The sequence below is a fragment of the Paecilomyces variotii genome (genome assembly GCF_004022145.1).
Source record: "Paecilomyces variotii strain CBS 101075 chromosome Unknown C8Q69scaffold_2, whole genome shotgun sequence".
Taxonomy (NCBI): Eukaryota; Fungi; Ascomycota; class Eurotiomycetes; order Eurotiales; family Thermoascaceae; genus Paecilomyces; species Paecilomyces variotii.
Window position 1 is genome coordinate 2286869 of NW_021167141.1, and position 18437 is coordinate 2305305.

Below are 18437 nucleotides of genomic sequence, written 5' to 3' on the forward strand. Positions count from 1 at the left end.
CAGATCCATAGCCACCATTATGGGGTCGTCATCTTCAAAACCCGTGAGATCAACCGTCAGTGCGGTTTCTCAACGCAAGTATCCTAAGAAGGCGTCTCCTCCGCCAACCGGCCCCAGTTCAACACAGATCCCGCAACGAGCAGCCGGAGCCATCAGGGAAAGACCGTCGAAGCAGACCGTGGGAAAGGCTTCAACTACAAGGTCTGAAGGTACGTACACTTCAGGCGTGATGAGCGACTCTAACATGGTCACACTGACCGTGGGGCGCGCGTCTTTGCTCAACGAATTGCCCAGGGTTGACCTCATCGAGAAAGTCATCTTATGCTAACTACTCTCATGGAACAGCCATTGATCTTGATGCTCGCGATCCGCACTTTGCTGCTTCCCTCCGTTCCATCGGTCCTGTGACTCCTCAGCCGACCTTCTCTAACTCCAGTGCCTTCAACCGTCCTGGCCAAACACCATCGGTGTTTCCGACAGCCAACAACCCGGCGCTTCTCGTGGTGACCGCACGCCAGCGCATTACAAAGGCGGCTGAGCAAGAAGCTGAGGCTTTTGGACGTGAGAGCCATGTTGGACGAGAATTCCTCGACGCCTTGACTATCCGTCAGGCATTGACTATGCGAGATCGACAAGGAAAGTCCGCAGCGGAGATTGAGAATGCTCTGAGGTTAAAACCCGGTGTAATGGAAAGGCTAGGCAGGCAGAGTATTGTCAGTGAGGCTAGGTAAACGTGGGAGTATGATGGTCTGAGACGTGCGTTAGTTATCAGATGATGACTACCACGTCTCTGACAAGTGTCAATGCTAGAGGGCTATTATCATGGGGCAGTGGCAAGAGACTTGGGGACGCATCAGAGAGATGACTCATGATATATCCATATTTTCCGGCGTTCATGGCATGGATGCTACACAAGTGAGCTAAATTAACGAGGTCTACGTGTCTTTGGCTTCCTAGTCACTATCCGTTGCTTGTCGATCTTACGAGTGACATGAGCCCAACTCTCGCTCTCACCCGGTCACTTGAGTACAGGGCCACATAATCGAATATGCCGGCCCTACATCTGAGTGGCCAGCTGCTGCTGTGACCTGGTTTCGGAATGCTCGCCGAACATGTCACTGCAGGAATCGGACCACGCTCCAAAGCATCTCATGAGCTTGAGGAGAGCGGTTCGCCTCCTTGTGATTGCGACTTATTTCGGTGAGCTATAGAAGTTGTGTGTTACTGGTAAAAGGCTGCAGATGGCCTTTTTAGGAAGAGAGTGAAGAATACCACGATGGAATCAAGCGCCTAGAGTTAATCGACACTTCTAATGTCTCCAATATGATTATCCCACCAGTACAATGCTGAGCGAGTACGGGAAGACATGATTGATCCCTTGACTTGTTGCTGCAGATAGACACCAGTCCAGTTCTTACCTTGCCTGCGTATCTTCATTGATCATGCTAGTATTGGAGATCTACCAAGACTTTCATCGCAAGCCTAGTTGAACTTGAATCTGGCTGTTAAGGAATACCAGCCATTTCACTACGCGCTGATCTTCAGCCTCAAGTCTTGTGGGTTTAAACCACGCATCAAGAACCAAGAGCACGTGCAATGGCAAGCGCTTACATACGGCTCTTCGCTCTTCTCTCAAGTACAACAAAATAGTTACAATACATCATCCCGTACAACCCTATTGCTTATTGGACAATCATCACTGTCACCCGTTCATTTCTCACTGGTTAACTACGATTCGATTCGATAGGCACTGAACGAACCAAAAGACAACGGAAAGGCCATCCAGAGCGCGTGACGGTCTAAGCGCAATGGTTGCGTATTCTACATCGGCGCTTGGTCCATTGGCAGCCGAGAAAGGGGCATTACTGTAACACAATGCAAAAGAAAATTGGGAACTCGGAGAAACTCTATAAACTCTAACTACTGTAGTCTATGGACAAAGGTCAGAAGAGTCAAAGGCTCATGATTATTATCGTATGGTCTTTCCATTAACCCAACCAACCAACCAGGATCTAATGTCATGATTTGCTTTGCTTTGCTTTGCAGGCGCACACGAGCTTTAAAAAAAGCAACCAAATAGTCGCTGGGTTAAACCCTTCCTGAACAGAACCGAAACGAAAAGAAAAGATATCATGTGCAACATTCGGACCTGGATCCAGAACCCTTGTTTTGAGAAAGGATGAATGAAAACAGCGTCCGATCACGCGGACAGCATGACACGCCTGCTTCGACAATCCGAGAAACGCCACACCCTGCTGGTGCAAAAAACACGGGGGGAAAAGAAAAGGGAAAATAGAATATGCAGGGGAAAAGATCTCATCATCCGTTATTGTTGGGGAGCCAGCGAGCCAGCCTCGCGGCGAAAAAGAAAAATTTGAATCAGGTAGAAAAGAAAAACAAAATCTACCAGGCGGAGTGACCACCGTCGATACGGATATCACTGCCAGTCATGAAGCTGCTGGCATCGCTGAGGAGGTAGACCGCGACTCCGCGGTAGTCCTCAGGCTTGGACAGACGACCAAGCATGTTCTGCTTGGGCCACTCGGTGCGGCGCTCGGGATACTTGATGAACAGCTGCTCAACCATGGCGGTGACAATGTAGCCAGGGGAGATGGTGTTGACTCGAATGCCATACTGACCCCACTCAGCAGCGAGGTTACGGGCGAGCTGGAGAACAGCAGCCTTGGAGGCGTTGTACGCGGAGCAGATGAGACCCTGGGACGAGTCGGGTTAGTTAGCGCGAGCTGTCATGGTGGGGAAATACTTGAAGCTAGCGGGGGAGCGGCATCCCCAGAAGTCCGGGGATGCTGGAGAGAAGATCCAAGATGTCGGAACGGAAGATTATTCAATACAACACAATAGAACATACCCTGTTGGCGACAGTGCCGCTCATACTAGCGATGAAAGCCATGCTGCCTCCGGTCCCCAGCCGGATCATCTGGCGCGCAACCGCCTGAGCGGTCATGAGCACACCCGTCACGTTGACTTCGAACATCGTGTTGGCGTCCTTGGCGCTGTACTCGAGAGCTGGAGTTTCCTGTTGGATGCCCGCGGCGGCAAGCAGGCCGTCCAGGCGGCCATGGGTGTTGGCGATCTCCTCGACAATGTTGTTCAGAAGCTCGACGTCTCGTACATCGATGCGACGGTAGTGCAATTGAGTGCCCAATTCCTCGATGGCACGCTTCTGAATCCGGGCAAAATCCGGAGACTGGACAGGCCAGTTAGCCAATGATTCTTGCGTAATCTCAAGGAGCGAATGGGAAATATACCGGCTCTTCCAGACGGTCAAGGGCATATACAATGGCACCACCCTCCAGGAGACCCTCGGCCTGCACGAGGCCAAGACCACGACCAGCACCTGTCACAATGATGACCTTGCCCGTAAGCAAGAACTCAGGAAGGCGGTTCTTGGTGCCCAGGAAGAGAGCGTCGCCGGCCTTCTCCTCGGCGGGAGGGTTGGGAACAGGGACGGTGGTGGTCTCAATGGCGACAGACATTATTGTGGTTGCTTCGCCTTGGCAGGTATATATACTCAAGAATGGAGTGACTTTTTCAATGGGAGGCAGAAACACCAATGGGTTCTGGATGTGCGAGAGTCCTGCTTCTGGAGAGATGATTCTCCCCCGACCTGGACGTCCTGAAAGACTTTATATATCCAGCTTCAGTGGGGCTGGCTCGAGATTAGGGGACAGCTCATGTGGCCAGAAAGAAATCTACTGTAATCCCGAACGGGTAAAATCCAGGACGACATACTCTAAGTGTACACTTCACGATAGTCGGCCCTTAGACGAAGGGGTCCAGACCAGACCCGGGGTTGGAGAGCGCGGCGGGCTTGTTACGAGAGGACTTGCTTGCGTCGGTCCACTGAGGGACAGCAACAACCCCCACGATGCTGGCAAATTTACCCAAATAGAGCGTTCCGTATACTTCCCACAGGGTAAAAAAAGGAAGATTCGAAAGACTCTGATCGGCCGCCATGGACACATCACGCAGAGTTGAGATCGTCAGCATGACACTGCCGTGGCGGTTGTAACAGCGCTCGCATCGGCTGTATCATCACAAGAGAGAAAAAACCCTGAGAGAACAGCGGGCCGATTGACTGCCACCAATGCTAGACTGCCCAACGTGCGACAGGACTCTCTCTTTTCTCTTTTTAGTGGGCGAGCAGAAACAATGGGGTGACAGTGGACATCTGATGGAGTCTGGAATTCCGGGAGAGAGACGGTTTGGAGGAAATGCCCGGTTTTCTCTTTTGGGAATCCCGACATGCCACGACGCCTCCGGGTCAGTCGAGCGCAACTCCGCCATGAGATATGATACCAACTGGGGATAGGGAATGGTTTCAGTACTGTTCAGATTCAGATCCAGAAGCCCGGAGAAATTCTGGGGAAGCTGCTCAAGGGGGCTACTCGCTAGCCGATGTATGCGTCTCTACTGGAGAGAGCTTCTATTTCATGGAAGATCTGGAGTAGAATCCAAACAGCCCGGTCTAGAGTTACGTCTGGGGAGGAAATCGAAGATTCCAGCTCGTTGCCAGTTCCAGTTCCTCAATTACTCCCCGGTCTCCGCATCGATCATTGGACGCACATTATAGTATATTTGCATTATTTAGAACAAACTCACGACGAAGCAGCATTCTGGACGTATCTGCGGCATGGATCGAAGCTTAAACATGATGTAAGGCTTCCTCCCGAGGGTTCTCGTCTTGACATCTTCCATTCCTGCCACTTTCTCGGGGAAAGGATCTCTATCTGGCCCGTGTGCTTCATTGGGGTTCGCACCCCACGTCTGTAGAACACGGTTCTTGTGCAAGGATCACAACGACAACCCTGAGGAGATCACTGCCACGTTACAGTGTACTACTCCGTACTCTCGAAAAGCGAGGCCACCGGCAAGATTCGGTGGTCATGTCGGCGACGGTCGTGCAAGACTCAGTCGTTCATCCCAATCGCAACAAAGACCAATCTACTTTCAGTTCTCTTCTCACCCCCGAAACTGGAAAACCGATCTGCAGCGGAAGTGCTGTTTGCTGAGCAAGCAATCCGTGTGACCTCCAGGACGATTCTGTGTTACTGTTTTGTAGGCGACCGACCGTTACACATCGTAGCGGGCGTTATCTCGCACAGGCTGCGAATCTTGGTCCTGGAGAGACTTTTCGATTCCTCGTCTCTCAATAAGATGGAGAACAATCCGTTTGGAATTAAACTAGGTGGGCGCTTCACTCGGGATTTCCGGGTTCAAACTAGTCTCGGCGCCGGAGACCCAGTTTATCTATGTATCGGAGTCAGTCAAGCAACTTAAGATGCTGCTCATCAACTCATCATTATTTGACGCGACAGATTTTTTTCTTTTTTCTCTCTTTCTTCTTCGGCTCATTTGCCCCGTTTTTATTTTCTTATGCAAGACACGTTTCCGACAAAATATACTAACTTGACAGGTATTTACCCTACCCGGTCTGACTATCTGATTGATCTACTCTTTGTCCCACGGTCTCACGGAACTTCTTTCAGTGATTCCGAATAACTAAGAGTTTGCCCCATACCGTAGGTAAGGTACCCGTGCCGCGTTTGAGCAATAATCGATGGATTTACCAACGGCTTTGGAAGGCTCTATCTACTCCTATTACTCCACCAGGATACCAAAGTAGATAAGCCGAAGGAGGAGAACAGAAGCAAAAGAAGCCGTCTTTTTATTTTTCTTCCTCAACCCCCACTAAGAACAGAGTAACTAGTCATAGGCACAGGCACAATGTATTATTTACCTTGAGCTTGGCATATGCTAAAGAAGAAAGACAATGGTTCAGAAGAGAACGCTACCTAAGCACAACATACGGAATACAGAATACACAACTATCTTTTTGTTCCCCACTGACTAACCAAAATATCGGACTGGTTTTCTAACACATGTGCTCGGGAAGGCGAAGAGAGAAAGAGGTACTTTTGTATGTAGTTAAACTGTCAGACAGAACAACAGATACGGAACACAATGCCGCTGCAGCAACTAGTCGGTTTAGAAATACATTTCCGACTGCATTAGACTAGTCTGAATTTTTAAACTAAACTCCACTCTAGACTCGAGCCCACAGGCAAAACGTTGTTGTATACCACCTATGTAGTCATTTAATCCGTGGCTTATGAGCACTCATAGTTTTTAAATAACCGTGCTGGCTCATTAGGGATTATATCGAACCTCAAATAGCACGGAAGAATAAGGTTATATCAAACTGTCTAGCAGATCGCTAGTTGCTTGCTTAAATTTAGATCTATGGGGGAGAGCCTCATATTTATCTCCGGATTACACAAAGGATCTAGATTCGGGGATCTGACATAGTTTATCTTATGCAAAGGAATCTGACGCAGGTGGATAATATAACAGAGCTCCCTCGCTAACCAAAATTTATTTCCTGGTATGTATCTGTTAATAGAAGATAACAGTATCTGCTAATGAGGAGCTCTCCCAAGGTAGGGTTGGGTCGCTGCCTAACTGTGAATTGCCGCCACTCGGCCAACAGGCTGACAGTACACCTTTTACTTTCACTCATCTTATATCACCCTTAGCTAGAGTATATCACAACTGTCACTCCACCTTATGACTCTCTAGGTTCTACAAGATAGCAAAGACAACTACCTAGTATAAGGTGTAAAAAGACTGTCACTCTGTGGCTTAAGACCACAAGTATAACCTTAAAGAATCTTGAATTCGCTATCTATCACAGTAGCCTCTGCTATTTCCATTTCCCTTGAATTATCTGCCCGCTCCTTCTTTCTCTCATTGTTCTCTTTGAACCGCTGCGCTTTTCTTTTTTGCTTTTTGTTCATCAAATCTGGAGCGAAGTTCGCTGGGCTTGAATTCTCTAGCAACTAGCTCAGCCTATTTATCTCTGTGGGTGAGCTAGAAAGGCGTGGGAGAAATCCGACAAGAGGGAGGAGGCCTGCTTGTACCATAGGCAGGCTCCAACATCAAATAACCACCATGACTCGTGACTACCCCGGTGGTCTTCGCGGTCAGGGCCAACCTGCTGCGACTTCGGAATTTCATATGGACTCTGAACGCGCTGTCAATCCCCAAGGATCATCCGGACGTGTTCATCAGAACCGGTGCCAGCTTGTCCAGAGTCCCCTCACCGCTCAGCAGTTATTCTATCGCATTAAACAAGCGATCCTTAGCACCGGCGGCCCCGGTTATCTCGAATACGAGTCTATTCTTCCTGATACCGGTTACGAAGTCGCAAGGATGCTCGCCCTTGACGGTGACGTTGAACGAGAGTCCCCTAGAATATCATACAATCCAAGCACTCGCATTCTTTCCGTGACCATGCCCACTCGATTCCACAACTGTCATTTGAATTGGGCTCACCTGGAGATGTCTGCATCATTGCACCTGCATGGCTTCTTTGCATGGAACGAGTTCATACAGCTAGAGTTTGGCTCAAATTCTGGTAAGTCTCTTTAAGTAGGATTCCATATACGCAACATGTTAATCAAAGTCGATAGGTTTTCATAGTTTCCCATTTCCCTGGCAGAACATCTGCAAGGAACCAGATTGCTATATTACGCCAAGAGGAGCTGCGTTCCCGACGATTGTCTTCGAAGCTGGGTACTGGAAATTGTATCCGCAACTTCTTGCCGACAAAGACCTGTGGTTCAATGGGACCACCATGGTCAACGCTGTCGTTCTGGTGAAGTGGTCCAAAATATCTAACGATAGTGTTAAAGGCTTTGTCGAACTTTGACGCAGAGGTGTCCCAAGCCCTGAGACTATTGTAAGTATTACTTGCTCTAGGAACTTATACTTCCCTTGCCTGCCTATAAACTCACTCACCTGGTATAATTATAGGAAATCTTCCCAGCTCCTGCGCCAGGAACACCGCCACAAACCCTCACATTTTACAGGGGAGATTTCTATGTGGGAGGTGCGGTGCCTGTGGGCAGGAATCCCCTTGACCCTTGCCCATGGAGTATGGACTCCTTTTGACGTTCGGCGGATGCTGCAATCAGAAAGGAGGGCCTTGTGCCGGCATTAGGGCGGACAAGTAGTCAAATCAGAGTTTGATATTCTAGAGAAGCTGCTATAGATGGTATGTCTCATGGTAAGAATAGTCCCGGCATGGTTAATGATCTTTTGTCTCAGTTCTTGGATCAGCCTACATTCCCCTTTGTATAAGTGGACCACATTTACCGTTGAAGAAGCAGTCTATTTAGCCGATGCGTTGGGTCTGCTGCGATAATCTCGCACCTCAACGCGGTGCTGGAGTCTAGTAGCCATATCGGCAAAGCTAAGATGAGCTCAATTTATCTTTAAATCTCGAAAGGTAAAGGTCTATCACATATATGATAATGATGATAAGTAATAGCTAATGGAATAGTTAAATACCATATCCAATAGAGATCTTGTCGAATCCTAGTGGCGCGGAAGTGACAATACGATTTAAACCTTCTGGCTATAGCTAGGTTGCTTGTTTGACCCGAGATTAAGGGGAGGTTGATGCTATACTTATCTCTCTATTATATAAAGAATCTAGATCCGAAAGATTTAGCAGATTATATCCTATAATTATAATTTGATGAAAATGGATGATGAAATAGCCTTTGTGCGCCAACGCATCGGTAAGATTGTGTCTCGATTAGACTTGTGTCAAGTAGGCATCCCCAAGTGATTATGACATAAGTTAGTTACAATAGTAGTTAATTAGTCAGACAAACTGCTAACTAACTAACTAACTATCTAACACTATCAAGTGTAATTCGATACTATACAAAACTACCTACTAATGTAGCCCATGGGTGACTCGGCCAGCGCGGTAATTATTCCATACAAAATAGGCCATTTTAGAAATTTAAATATCTCAACGAATAACAGAAACCAACTTAACACTCTAGGATTCTCCGCTTGGCCAACTCATATAGCATTGAGTGGGGTATGAGTGTTCAAAAATCAGATATGCATTGGAGGGAGAACGGAGAGATATGTATGGTAGAGACAGGGATGTTAAGCGGGTTGTGCAACCAAACAGCAGGGCACTAACATAGGAAGCCTGCAGCGTGACTACTGACAGGCCTCTGCATAATGTATGCTTATATGAATTATTTTATTAGTTACTCGTAGTGATGGTTCTTCTTTTCTTGCAGATGTATACCCCGCTATCAAGTGGTTTGCGCACACCAGGACAAGCAAGTCATCCCAGATTGGTGTCTTTTTCCGAGAGAACCATTCAACAGCTAACCATAAATGCATACTGTCCCCCGATATTTGTGGTTAGGGGATCAACTCCCCAATTGACAACGCTGGCTGTCAGGGATATTGATGTATTAGTCCGAACGAGGGGGGAGCCTTATATTTCCAGCAGGGAGGGTCAAGATCGAACCGGGATGAGGGACTGGGGATAAAAGAACTCTTATTGTGTCGGGTCCCTCGGGCTTGGATCTTTAGCTCATCTTCAGCATTGTGACGCCAGTATACTCCGATATCAACCAAAATGCAGATATGTTTGAATTTGGCAGGGTTGTTCAATATATTCTCCCAGAGTTGCCGTCCCGTGGACCTGGAGCACTGTGTATGTCCCTTTGGTCAATTATATGGTCAAGGCTAATCGTAAGGGTAGTGCACAGCATTGGAGTCAACGACCCTTCGGGAAAAGGTCTTGTATCCAGCTACAGCAGCCTACTACAGCTCGGTTGAGTCATACTTTGCTGTCAACGCGAGATTAACACCTACTTGTATCGTACAGCCAGAGACAGCAGACGATGTAGCTCTTGCGGTTTCAACTCTCACAGCACCAAATCGGATACAGAAATGCCAGTTCGCTATCCGCAGCGGTGGCCATACCAGCTGGGCAGGAGCAGCAAATATCGAACAGGGTGTGACTATCGATCTATCCCATTTGAATTCAACTACATTCCACCCGGAGAATTATACAGTGTCTATTCTTCCAGGAGCTAGATGGGGGTCCGTTTATAAGACACTTCATCCGCTAGGTGTGATGGTAACAGGAGGCCGAGCCAGTCCGGTCGGCGCAGGAGGCATCACTCTGGGAGGTATGTTATCTTCTCTCTATTATCGACACTGCTGACCTGCTCAAGGTGGAAATTCTTTCTTCGCTTCGCGATATGGCCTTGTCTGTGATAGTGTGGTCAACTTTGAGGCAAGAGATCCCTTAACTGCACTTGGTATCTACGCTAATACTTTATAGGTCGTCCTGGCCAATGGTGAAATCGTCAATGCAAACAATGAGACAAATGCCGATTTGTTCAAAGCTCTCAAAGGCGGCTCTAATAATTTCGGCATCGTGACCAAAATCGACTTTGCCGCCTTTGAACACACTGGAGTCTGGGGCGGAGTCATACTTCACGACATTTCGACTACCTCCCAGCAGATCCCAGCATTTGTCAACTTCACCGATCATGTGGTAGATGACCCTTATGCGTCATTGATAACCTCCTGGGATTACTCCTCTACTCGGGGAAAAAGTGTGATTTCCAATATACTCGTGCACACGAAGCCTATAGAACGCGCATCAAGCTTTGATGAAGTCCTAGCCATCCCGAGCCTCAGTAGTACGATGCGTCTCACAAATATGCATGACTTAACTGAAGAGCTACACCTGCCGCCTGAGATGCGGTGAGTTCAACTACCACTTCAGGTCTCTTTTCATCGAAATTATTAACTCATCGCCAGGGGTCGGTTCCTCACACTGACTTTCAAGAACGATCCACGTCTCATACAAAAGGCACTTGACCTGCGTGACAGTTCGATCAAGATAGCAAAGGCAAAAGCCCGGAGCAGCGAGTGGCTTTTCACTGCCTTTTTCCAACCCTTACCAAAACTCTTCTCACAACACAGCGTCGCCAAAGGGGGCAACGTTATCGGTCTTGATCGCTTCGATGAGAATCTTTTGTGTACGTCTGATTCTATTCGCTACTGCTCAGCTTACCACCTACTAACGATATCATTACGAAATTCCAGTATTCCTTGTTGCTATCGGATGGAAGGATACCGTTGATGATTCACTGTTCGACTCTCTCGGGAAGGCCACAATCGAGCAACTGGACGCGTACGCTAAAGAACTAGGTGCTGATAACGAATGGATTTACCTCAATTATGCCGACGTATCTCAGAACCCTCTCCGCAGCTACGGTGAGGAGAATCTTGCGGAAATCCGACGCGTTGCCGAGAAGTATGATCCCGAACACGTCTTTCAGTATCAGGTTCCAGGAGGCTTCAAAGTGGGAAGGACATGATGAACCAATCCTTCTTCTAGTATGGAGTAAGTGAAGTCAAATCCCAATACCGTTAGCCTTGGGATCAGAAACTTGAAATAAGATAGATATAGTTAAAAACTTGGATATCTCTATTATAGTATAAAGAATGACTTGACTGTAGCATTTGTGATGCTCATTATGCCACTGCTAGATCATGACTGAGAACTGCAGGCGTCGCCTTGAGCTGGAGGCTCTGGTAAACAATAATTATCAGAACTCGTCCTGTGCTATGATAAACCTCACGTGTTCTGCTACAGAGTAGATTCCGTCTAGATGCTTAATACGCGCGCGCAAGATCGCCGTCGGGAATGGAGACAGCAGCGCGAGCAGTTGCTGCAAGAGCAACAGGGGCAACAGACTAACCCAGCCGCCGAAGAAGCGGATAATAAGTAAGACTACAGTAAGAAAGAGGCTAATGAGCCGGGCACTGAAGAAGTTCCCACCTCCAGCAATCTCGCACCTCACCGTGGTGCTGGAGTCTAGTAGCCGTACCGGCGAAGGCTAAGACGAGTTTTATCTAACGCAAGGCATCCATAATTCTCGCAAAGCCGTTCGACGCGACGAGATTGCAATTTGGCAGCGCATTGATGGAACAGAGAGCAGTCGATGTCGGTGAAGAAAGCGGAGGTGAAACTAGAGTCTCGGCGCGGCAGGAACATCAACTTGGGGAACTCGACCATATGATTCCATCGCACAATGCCTCAACAGTAACCTGCGCCTCCAAAATCACTTTAGCCATTGGAGTTGATTTGCGGGGTCAGAATATCTTTCCTGCAACAAAATGGCGAGGCTTCATGGACGAGGCTGTGCTGTGCGCACTTCAACAACAATGTGCTCTCAGCCTTGCGACGCATCATTTCCATTTAGAGACATACAGCAACCGCTTTTTTTTGGGGGCGTATTTACGGAGTAGATCGTACTCGAGGAGGGGTTTTTACAGCCTGATCGCTCGTTGACCCCCTAACACCTCAGTTCTTCGATCGAGGGGATAATGTCCTTCATGTTACTTCCTTGCATCTCCTCATTGCATGACAATGAAGAAACCTTCGTTTCATATCTATTTGCCTGCCCCGGCATCGATGCTACTGGCATTGATCGCCGGGGTAATTATGACGCTTGTCCACCACTTCTTTTACCAACGTCTAAACGGCAAACGTGTCCCAGATGTCGATTATCAGGTCTTGAATGTTCCATATACGATTTCTGATCAGCAAATCAACATATCGGCCGGGACGGTGTGGGCATATTTGGTAAAAGTCCTTCTCGGACTCGCTGCGACGACTGCCTACGAGCAATTGTTTTGGAAGGCCATTAAATCTCGTACCACTAAGGTTGCCGTAATTGACGATATATTCTCCGTCGCGGAGAATGTCTTTTCTCTGCTCATATGGTCACTATGGAGAAACTACCCGCTGATAATGCTTCTAGGCCTGATCGGCTGGTAAGTGTTGCATACTGGTTGCAAAGTTGATGCTAGAGACTTTTCTTACGATGATCTCCTTTAGGCTTCTCCCAGTTGCATCTGTTATTACGTTAGCAACTTTATCGGTTGAGCCAACACTATCGTCTACTTCCAGCTTGATGCGGGTACCCCGAGTCAACTTTACAAACCTCGATTTCTCGCATATCATGTGGGGAAGTCAAGACATAGAATATCTCGGCCCACAGGATTCTATACGAAGAGTAGCCGAAGTCGCAGCTGCAGAGGGTGAACTCCTTTCTATTCCCGCTCCCAATGCCAATTCATCATGGCAGGTGAACTTTCACGGGCCTGCTTTGAGCTGTAATGCTGTCAACGACTCCCTCCGAAGTGATATCGCGCAGAATATTCTTCAGACCAGCAAAGGGCAGATGGGTATTGGTTACGCGTATATAGCTTGGACACCAACCAGCAATAGCTCTGTGCCATTTTACCAGAACGGCAGTGATAGCTATGTTCTGAAAGCTAATCCAGGTGGTTCATTTAGCGAAGTTCGGACTGCTCCATTGTCACTATTTGTGGGTGCATTTCCGACAATAGCCACTCAACATCCAGTCTGCAGTTATGTCCTCCCGGGGAATGAATGCAGCCCGGCACCATGCAATAGCACAACATGTTTACTTGAGAAGTCGACAATCCTACAATGTTCTTTATACAATACGTCTTATAACACCAATTTCACCTACGTCAATGGGGAGCAAACTGTGAACATTTCGCTTGGTGGAGTTTTGAATAGTATTCCCTACTTAGGGGGACTTCTCTACAGCTGGACTGGCCCTACCATAGCTACCTCACCCAACATGTTCTCGTCTCTGGAAACGTTTGCATATCAGTCTGTGATGGAATCTTTTAACAGGCTGCTTGTTGGAAGTATCAGCTACTCCTTCCTCGGCACTGCGGATTCTCTTAGTGGCGTGTATCAGACCGCCCCTAACACGAGTGTGTTGTCGACAGCTTTATCGGAAACACCAGAACTTTCGTTCTTGAATGGCAACGGATCAACATCTGTCCCAAATACTCAATCATTGTCAGATGCGATTGAGCATATGTTCCAAAATATCACAGTCTCTCTGATGAGTTTATCACAACTACAGTAAATGCGCCCTCGAGTCTATCATTCCATATACACTGCCCAGGTTGCTAATAACATAATATGACAGACCAGACTATTCATCTCCCTATGCTCCTTCAGATACCAATGTGACGATCATCGAAAATCGCAATACCTATGCCTACTCCCGGGCTATTCTGTGGATAACTTATGGCATTGCGATCTTTTTAACTCTACTCAGCGTCTTGCTTGGCATGCTTGCAAATCGAGCAAATCATGGATCTTACAGTTCGACGTTCTCTACGATTATGAGAACAACTCGAAATGCCACTCTTTCCTCGGAGATCCGCCTAGCTGATTGCAGTGGCAAGGATCCACTTCCGGAATATGTTTCGGATGCTACAATCTCATTTCTGAATCCTGGGAAGTTCAACATCGAAGCAGTTAAGGAGCTACCCAAAGGATCTAGAGAGTCGGAAGACCACCATGATGCATCTAGCCAACTGCTGCGTGAAAACAACAATGAAGCAGTTGGGGATCTCCGTGGAGAATCTAGACGGTCAGAAGACGGTCCCGAGACGCCTCGTCAACGGTCGCATAGAGATAGTATTGGCGCGGCTAACGAGGTATCCGATGAACCCAGACAACGGGAAGTCAGCCCCGAGGCGCCTAGCCGACCGTCGCATGAAAATGACGAAACGAACGACACATGAAAAGATCTGGTTTTGGGGGATAATTTACGGTGCGTTTCCTTTGAGCTATGACATTTGTCGTGTATATCAGCCGCTGGGTTTCCCATTCCAGATGAACGGAGCATCGAGCAAGAATTGGGTTATAGATAGACGGAGTAATATAGACATAATAGGTACTTAGTAGATGCAAACAGTTCTTTCTGCACGTCCATCTTTTATGTATGTATAATAGCGACATCATAAGCTGTCAAGGCCTCATGGAATCTGTACATGATATCATCATGTATTGTTATGTGTTTCTGCGACAGAACTAGCGCAGTATTCAATTACTTCATGAGGAGGACCAGTGCATAAAATTATGTAGACTTAATGTCACTGCTAGACGATCACGTGCCTTAACTCCGGGACCCCTTTCTTTTTTCCGAGTCGGTAATTCGTCGGTCCGCGTTTAATACGAGAACGCAAGGGGGCATTTCTCGATATTTTAATTAGATAGAATAGAAGATCCGTTAAGTTGCTGGTAGAGTAATAATAGTCTTTTTTTCTTTTTTTTTCAATAATGAATAATGGGTTCTGATGAGTTACTTGGTGGAGTACGATACTTGAAGAGGCATGTCGTATTCGTATCTGAATGCAAGTACGGAGTACCTAGGTATCTAATAGTTAAGTAACGCAACGCTAGTTTTGGGCATGATTAGGCCCCCCCAGCCTGACGATTCTTAGCGATGCATGAGGCAATCTGCGTGTTCGCAGGCCCTGTCTTAGCAATGTAAGAGTATTGATTATTGATCAGTATGGGGATAGATGCCTTGTGATGGATCTGAGAATGTTTGCTAGACAGCATATTGCGAGCGAGACAGTACAGTAAGTATATCTATGGGGAGTGTGCTCCAGAACGTTCAACGAGCCGCTATAAATATCCGTTTGCAGACGCAGCAATCTTTTCAGATCAGAACTAGTACTCTAACTACACTACTACTATTTACTCCGTGAGATCCGTCCTCCCCACCAGGAGAACTCAAAATTATGGTAAGTTAGAGAGGCCTGACGCTTACGTGAGAAGTCGAGCCAGACCCCCAAACAACAGCTGAGACAGACAGAGCTGCATCCGATTCACCTTCACCAGCAGAAGGGCGTGATTTAATCAAACCACTAGTAGTACCAAGATCCGTGGATATCGAGAGGCAGTGACAACGCGCACAGTGACCATTGGCCCTGAGGATAAAGCTGACAGCATCACACATATCTCTAGCTGAAGTGAGCCGGCTGTACCGAACCCATCAGATTCGCAAAGAGTGCAACGAGTGGGAGTTTGACATCATCCACCGTGAGAACTGCTGCATTCCACGGATTGATAGCGTGGCTTGGCCGTCCGTCGCTTCCGCTACCGGGAATTCAAGGGCAAGTCAATAAGCTGCTAGTTCCAATCCCTTGTTCCACCGCAGCGAGTCTATCTCAAGGTCTTAAAATTCGAGAGATGGTTCTTCTTTCTGTTCCCTTGTTGTCCACCGTGCTGCTGTTTTCTCGTCTTCTCGTGCTGGCGCTCTGAGCAGCGCCTTCAAAAGTTCTCCAAGATGCGCTTCCTCGACGCTATTCTTGGCTCTGTCGCTCTGGCGGGACTGTTTCCTGGTAAGGCTGAAAGTGTTTTCCCCGCGAGTGGCCGGATCATCGCCTCCGTATCGTTCTTCCCCCAAGCCGCTGCTAACTCACTTGAGCATAGATGCCATCGCAACGCCACTGGACTCTCTGGCCTTGAATGCTGCTGTTGAGGTAGCTCGTCGCGCGCTCCCCAATGCGCCTAATGGGTATACTCCTACCAATGTCTCGTGTCCAGCGAACCGCCCGACGGTGCGCAGCGCAGCGACCTTGTCCCCGAATGAGACTTCATGGCTGGAGAAGCGAAGGAACAACACCGTCCAGCCGATGAAGGATTTCTTCGGTCATGTCACCGTTGCGAACTTTGACGCCGCTGCTTACATCGACAAAGTCGCGAACAATGTGTCAGCACTGCCCAATATTGCCGTTGCGGTGTCCGGCGGTGGCTACCGCGCGCTGATGAACGGCGCCGGTGCAATCAAGGCCTTTGATAGTCGGACGGAGAATGCAACGGCGTCTGGTCATTTGGGAGGACTATTGCAGTCGGCAACCTACGTGGCTGGTCTCAGTGGAGGCAGCTGGCTGGTAGGTTCGATCTATGTCAACAATTTCACGACCATCTCAGCGCTGCAGACGACAGTAAAGGGTTCATCAGTTTGGGAGTTTGGCAACTCGATCTTCGAGGGCCCGGATGATGGAGGCCTCCAGATTCTGGATACGGCCGATTATTTCAAACAAATTCGCGATATGGTTGCCGGTAAGGCTGACGCTGGTTTCCCGACGTCCATAACGGATTACTGGTAAGTTTCGCGTTGTTGCGAGTTGTATACGATCGCCATTGACATGTGTTCAGGGGACGTGCTTTGTCCTATCAGTTGATCAACGCTACCGATGGAGGCCCGAACTACACCTGGTCGTCCATCGCGTTGACCCAGGATTTCCAGCAGGGCAACATGCCAATGCCACTCGTCGTGTCGGATGGCAGAAACCCAGGTGAGCTGCTGGTTGGAAGTAACTCCACCGTTTTCGAATTTAACCCATGGGAGTTTGGATCATTTGACCCAACGCTCTATGGCTTTGCGCCGCTCGAGTACCTGGGGACGAAGTTCGTGGACGGAGAAGTGCCGAGCAACGAGAGCTGCGTGCGAGGCTTTGACAATGCTGGCTATGTCATGGGCACCTCGTCTACCCTTTTCAACCAATTTCTTCTGCAGATCAACTCCACCGGTCTTCCCAGCTTTCTGAAGGATATCTTCACGAAGATACTGGAGGATATTGGCCAAGACAACGAAGATATCGCCGAGTACGAGCCCAACCCTTTCTACGGATTAGGAAACCGCACGTCCCCCTTTGCCACCCAGCAGTCTTTGAACATGGTCGACGGTGGTGAAGATCTGCAGAACATCCCACTCCACCCCTTGATCCAGCCGGAGCGACATGTCGATGTCATCTTTGCCGTCGATTCCTCCGCCGATACGGACTATTCCTGGCCCAATGGAACCTCTCTGGTGGCTACCTACGAGCGAAGCCTGAATCGCACCGGTATCGCGAACGGTACTGCTTTCCCGGCCATCCCGGACCAGAACACTTTTGTGAATCTGGGGTTGAATACACGGCCCACTTTCTTCGGTTGTAACAGCTCGAACATTACTGGCACTGCGCCGCTGATCGTCTATATCCCCAACTATCCTTACATGGCCTTCTCGAACGTTTCCACTTTCGACCCGAGCTACAACAACACGCAGCGAGATGCGATCATCCTGAACGGCTACAATGTTGCAACCATGGGTAATGCTACTCGGGATTCGGACTGGCCTTCCTGTGTCGCGTGCGCCATCCTGAGCCGATCGTTGGAACGCACCAACACTGCCGTGCCAGATACCTGCAACCAGTGCTTCTCGAGGTACTGCTGGAACGGAACCGTCAACAGCACGACCCCATCTAACTTTGACCCGACCCCTGATTTGACCGTTCAGAGCTTGAGCGATGCAGCCGTTGGCAACGTTCGTCCTAGTCTCATGTTGATGGCAGCCTTTGCAGTCGGTGCTGTCTTCCTGGCAGTGTAACTGGTCTGAACAAGCCTACAGGCCAATTTCTCCTTCTTCAGCTTATAGTGGGCCGGCCGTATTAGCTCAGTCATCTTTTCCACTTACTTTTTTATTTCCTTTCTGCCCGCGGTTTTTTTGCTTAGGTCGGGCCCGTTATGTGTAAAATGGTATGGTTTCCGTACATAATTTGAATTTTAGAAGGCTATCCAGTGCAATTATCTTCACTATACAGTAAATAAGTAGTAACTAGTTACTGCCTGAAGGCTAACTGATAGTACTGGAGTCATAATGATAAAGGTACATACTTCTATA

At 48.3% G+C, this 18437-nt stretch overlaps 6 protein-coding genes across 6 annotated transcripts; 5 read left to right on the top strand and 1 right to left on the bottom strand.

Annotated features, from left to right (window-relative positions):
• Positions 1–19: 19 nt before the first annotated feature.
• Positions 20–731, top strand: C8Q69DRAFT_442199 (hypothetical protein; the record flags this gene model as incomplete). Its single annotated transcript, XM_028628820.1, has 2 exons — positions 20–209; positions 346–731. The coding sequence occupies 2 exons, from the start codon at positions 20–22 to the stop codon at positions 729–731; spliced, it is 576 nt and encodes a 191-aa protein (XP_028487668.1).
• Positions 732–2390: 1659 nt separating this feature from the next.
• Positions 2391–3640, bottom strand: C8Q69DRAFT_157503 (putative short chain dehydrogenase). Its single transcript, XM_028625620.1, has 3 exons — positions 3270–3640; positions 2870–3208; positions 2391–2715 (listed from the first exon to the last, which is right to left on the bottom strand). The coding sequence occupies exons 1-3, from the start codon at positions 3495–3497 to the stop codon at positions 2404–2406; spliced, it is 879 nt and encodes a 292-aa protein (XP_028487669.1). The 5' UTR covers positions 3498–3640; the 3' UTR covers positions 2391–2403.
• Positions 3641–6972: 3332 nt separating this feature from the next.
• C8Q69DRAFT_442201 (hypothetical protein) lies at positions 6973–7732 on the top strand (the record flags this gene model as incomplete). The annotated part of the gene is made up of 2 exons (XM_028628821.1): positions 6973–7438; positions 7494–7732. 2 exons carry the CDS (start codon positions 6973–6975, stop codon positions 7730–7732), a joined length of 705 nt encoding a protein of 234 aa, XP_028487670.1.
• A 1488-nt stretch (positions 7733–9220) lies between these two features.
• Positions 9221–11436, top strand: C8Q69DRAFT_457527 (hypothetical protein). The gene is made up of 6 exons (XM_028629909.1): positions 9221–9553; positions 9602–10034; positions 10080–10141; positions 10190–10617; positions 10675–10895; positions 10963–11436. Exons 1-6 carry the CDS (start codon positions 9476–9478, stop codon positions 11235–11237), a joined length of 1497 nt encoding a protein of 498 aa, XP_028487671.1. The 5' UTR covers positions 9221–9475; the 3' UTR covers positions 11238–11436.
• A 1241-nt stretch (positions 11437–12677) lies between these two features.
• On the top strand, positions 12678–14750 carry C8Q69DRAFT_457529 (hypothetical protein). Its single transcript, XM_028629910.1, has 2 exons — positions 12678–13831; positions 13899–14750. Exons 1-2 carry the CDS (start codon positions 12729–12731, stop codon positions 14500–14502), a joined length of 1707 nt encoding a protein of 568 aa, XP_028487672.1. The 5' UTR covers positions 12678–12728; the 3' UTR covers positions 14503–14750.
• Positions 14751–15890: 1140 nt separating this feature from the next.
• On the top strand, positions 15891–18426 carry C8Q69DRAFT_157718 (lysophospholipase Plb1). The gene is made up of 3 exons (XM_028625621.1): positions 15891–16110; positions 16202–16877; positions 16931–18426. Exons 1-3 carry the CDS (start codon positions 16056–16058, stop codon positions 18141–18143), a joined length of 1944 nt encoding a protein of 647 aa, XP_028487673.1. The 5' UTR covers positions 15891–16055; the 3' UTR covers positions 18144–18426.
• Positions 18427–18437: the final 11 nt, after the last annotated feature.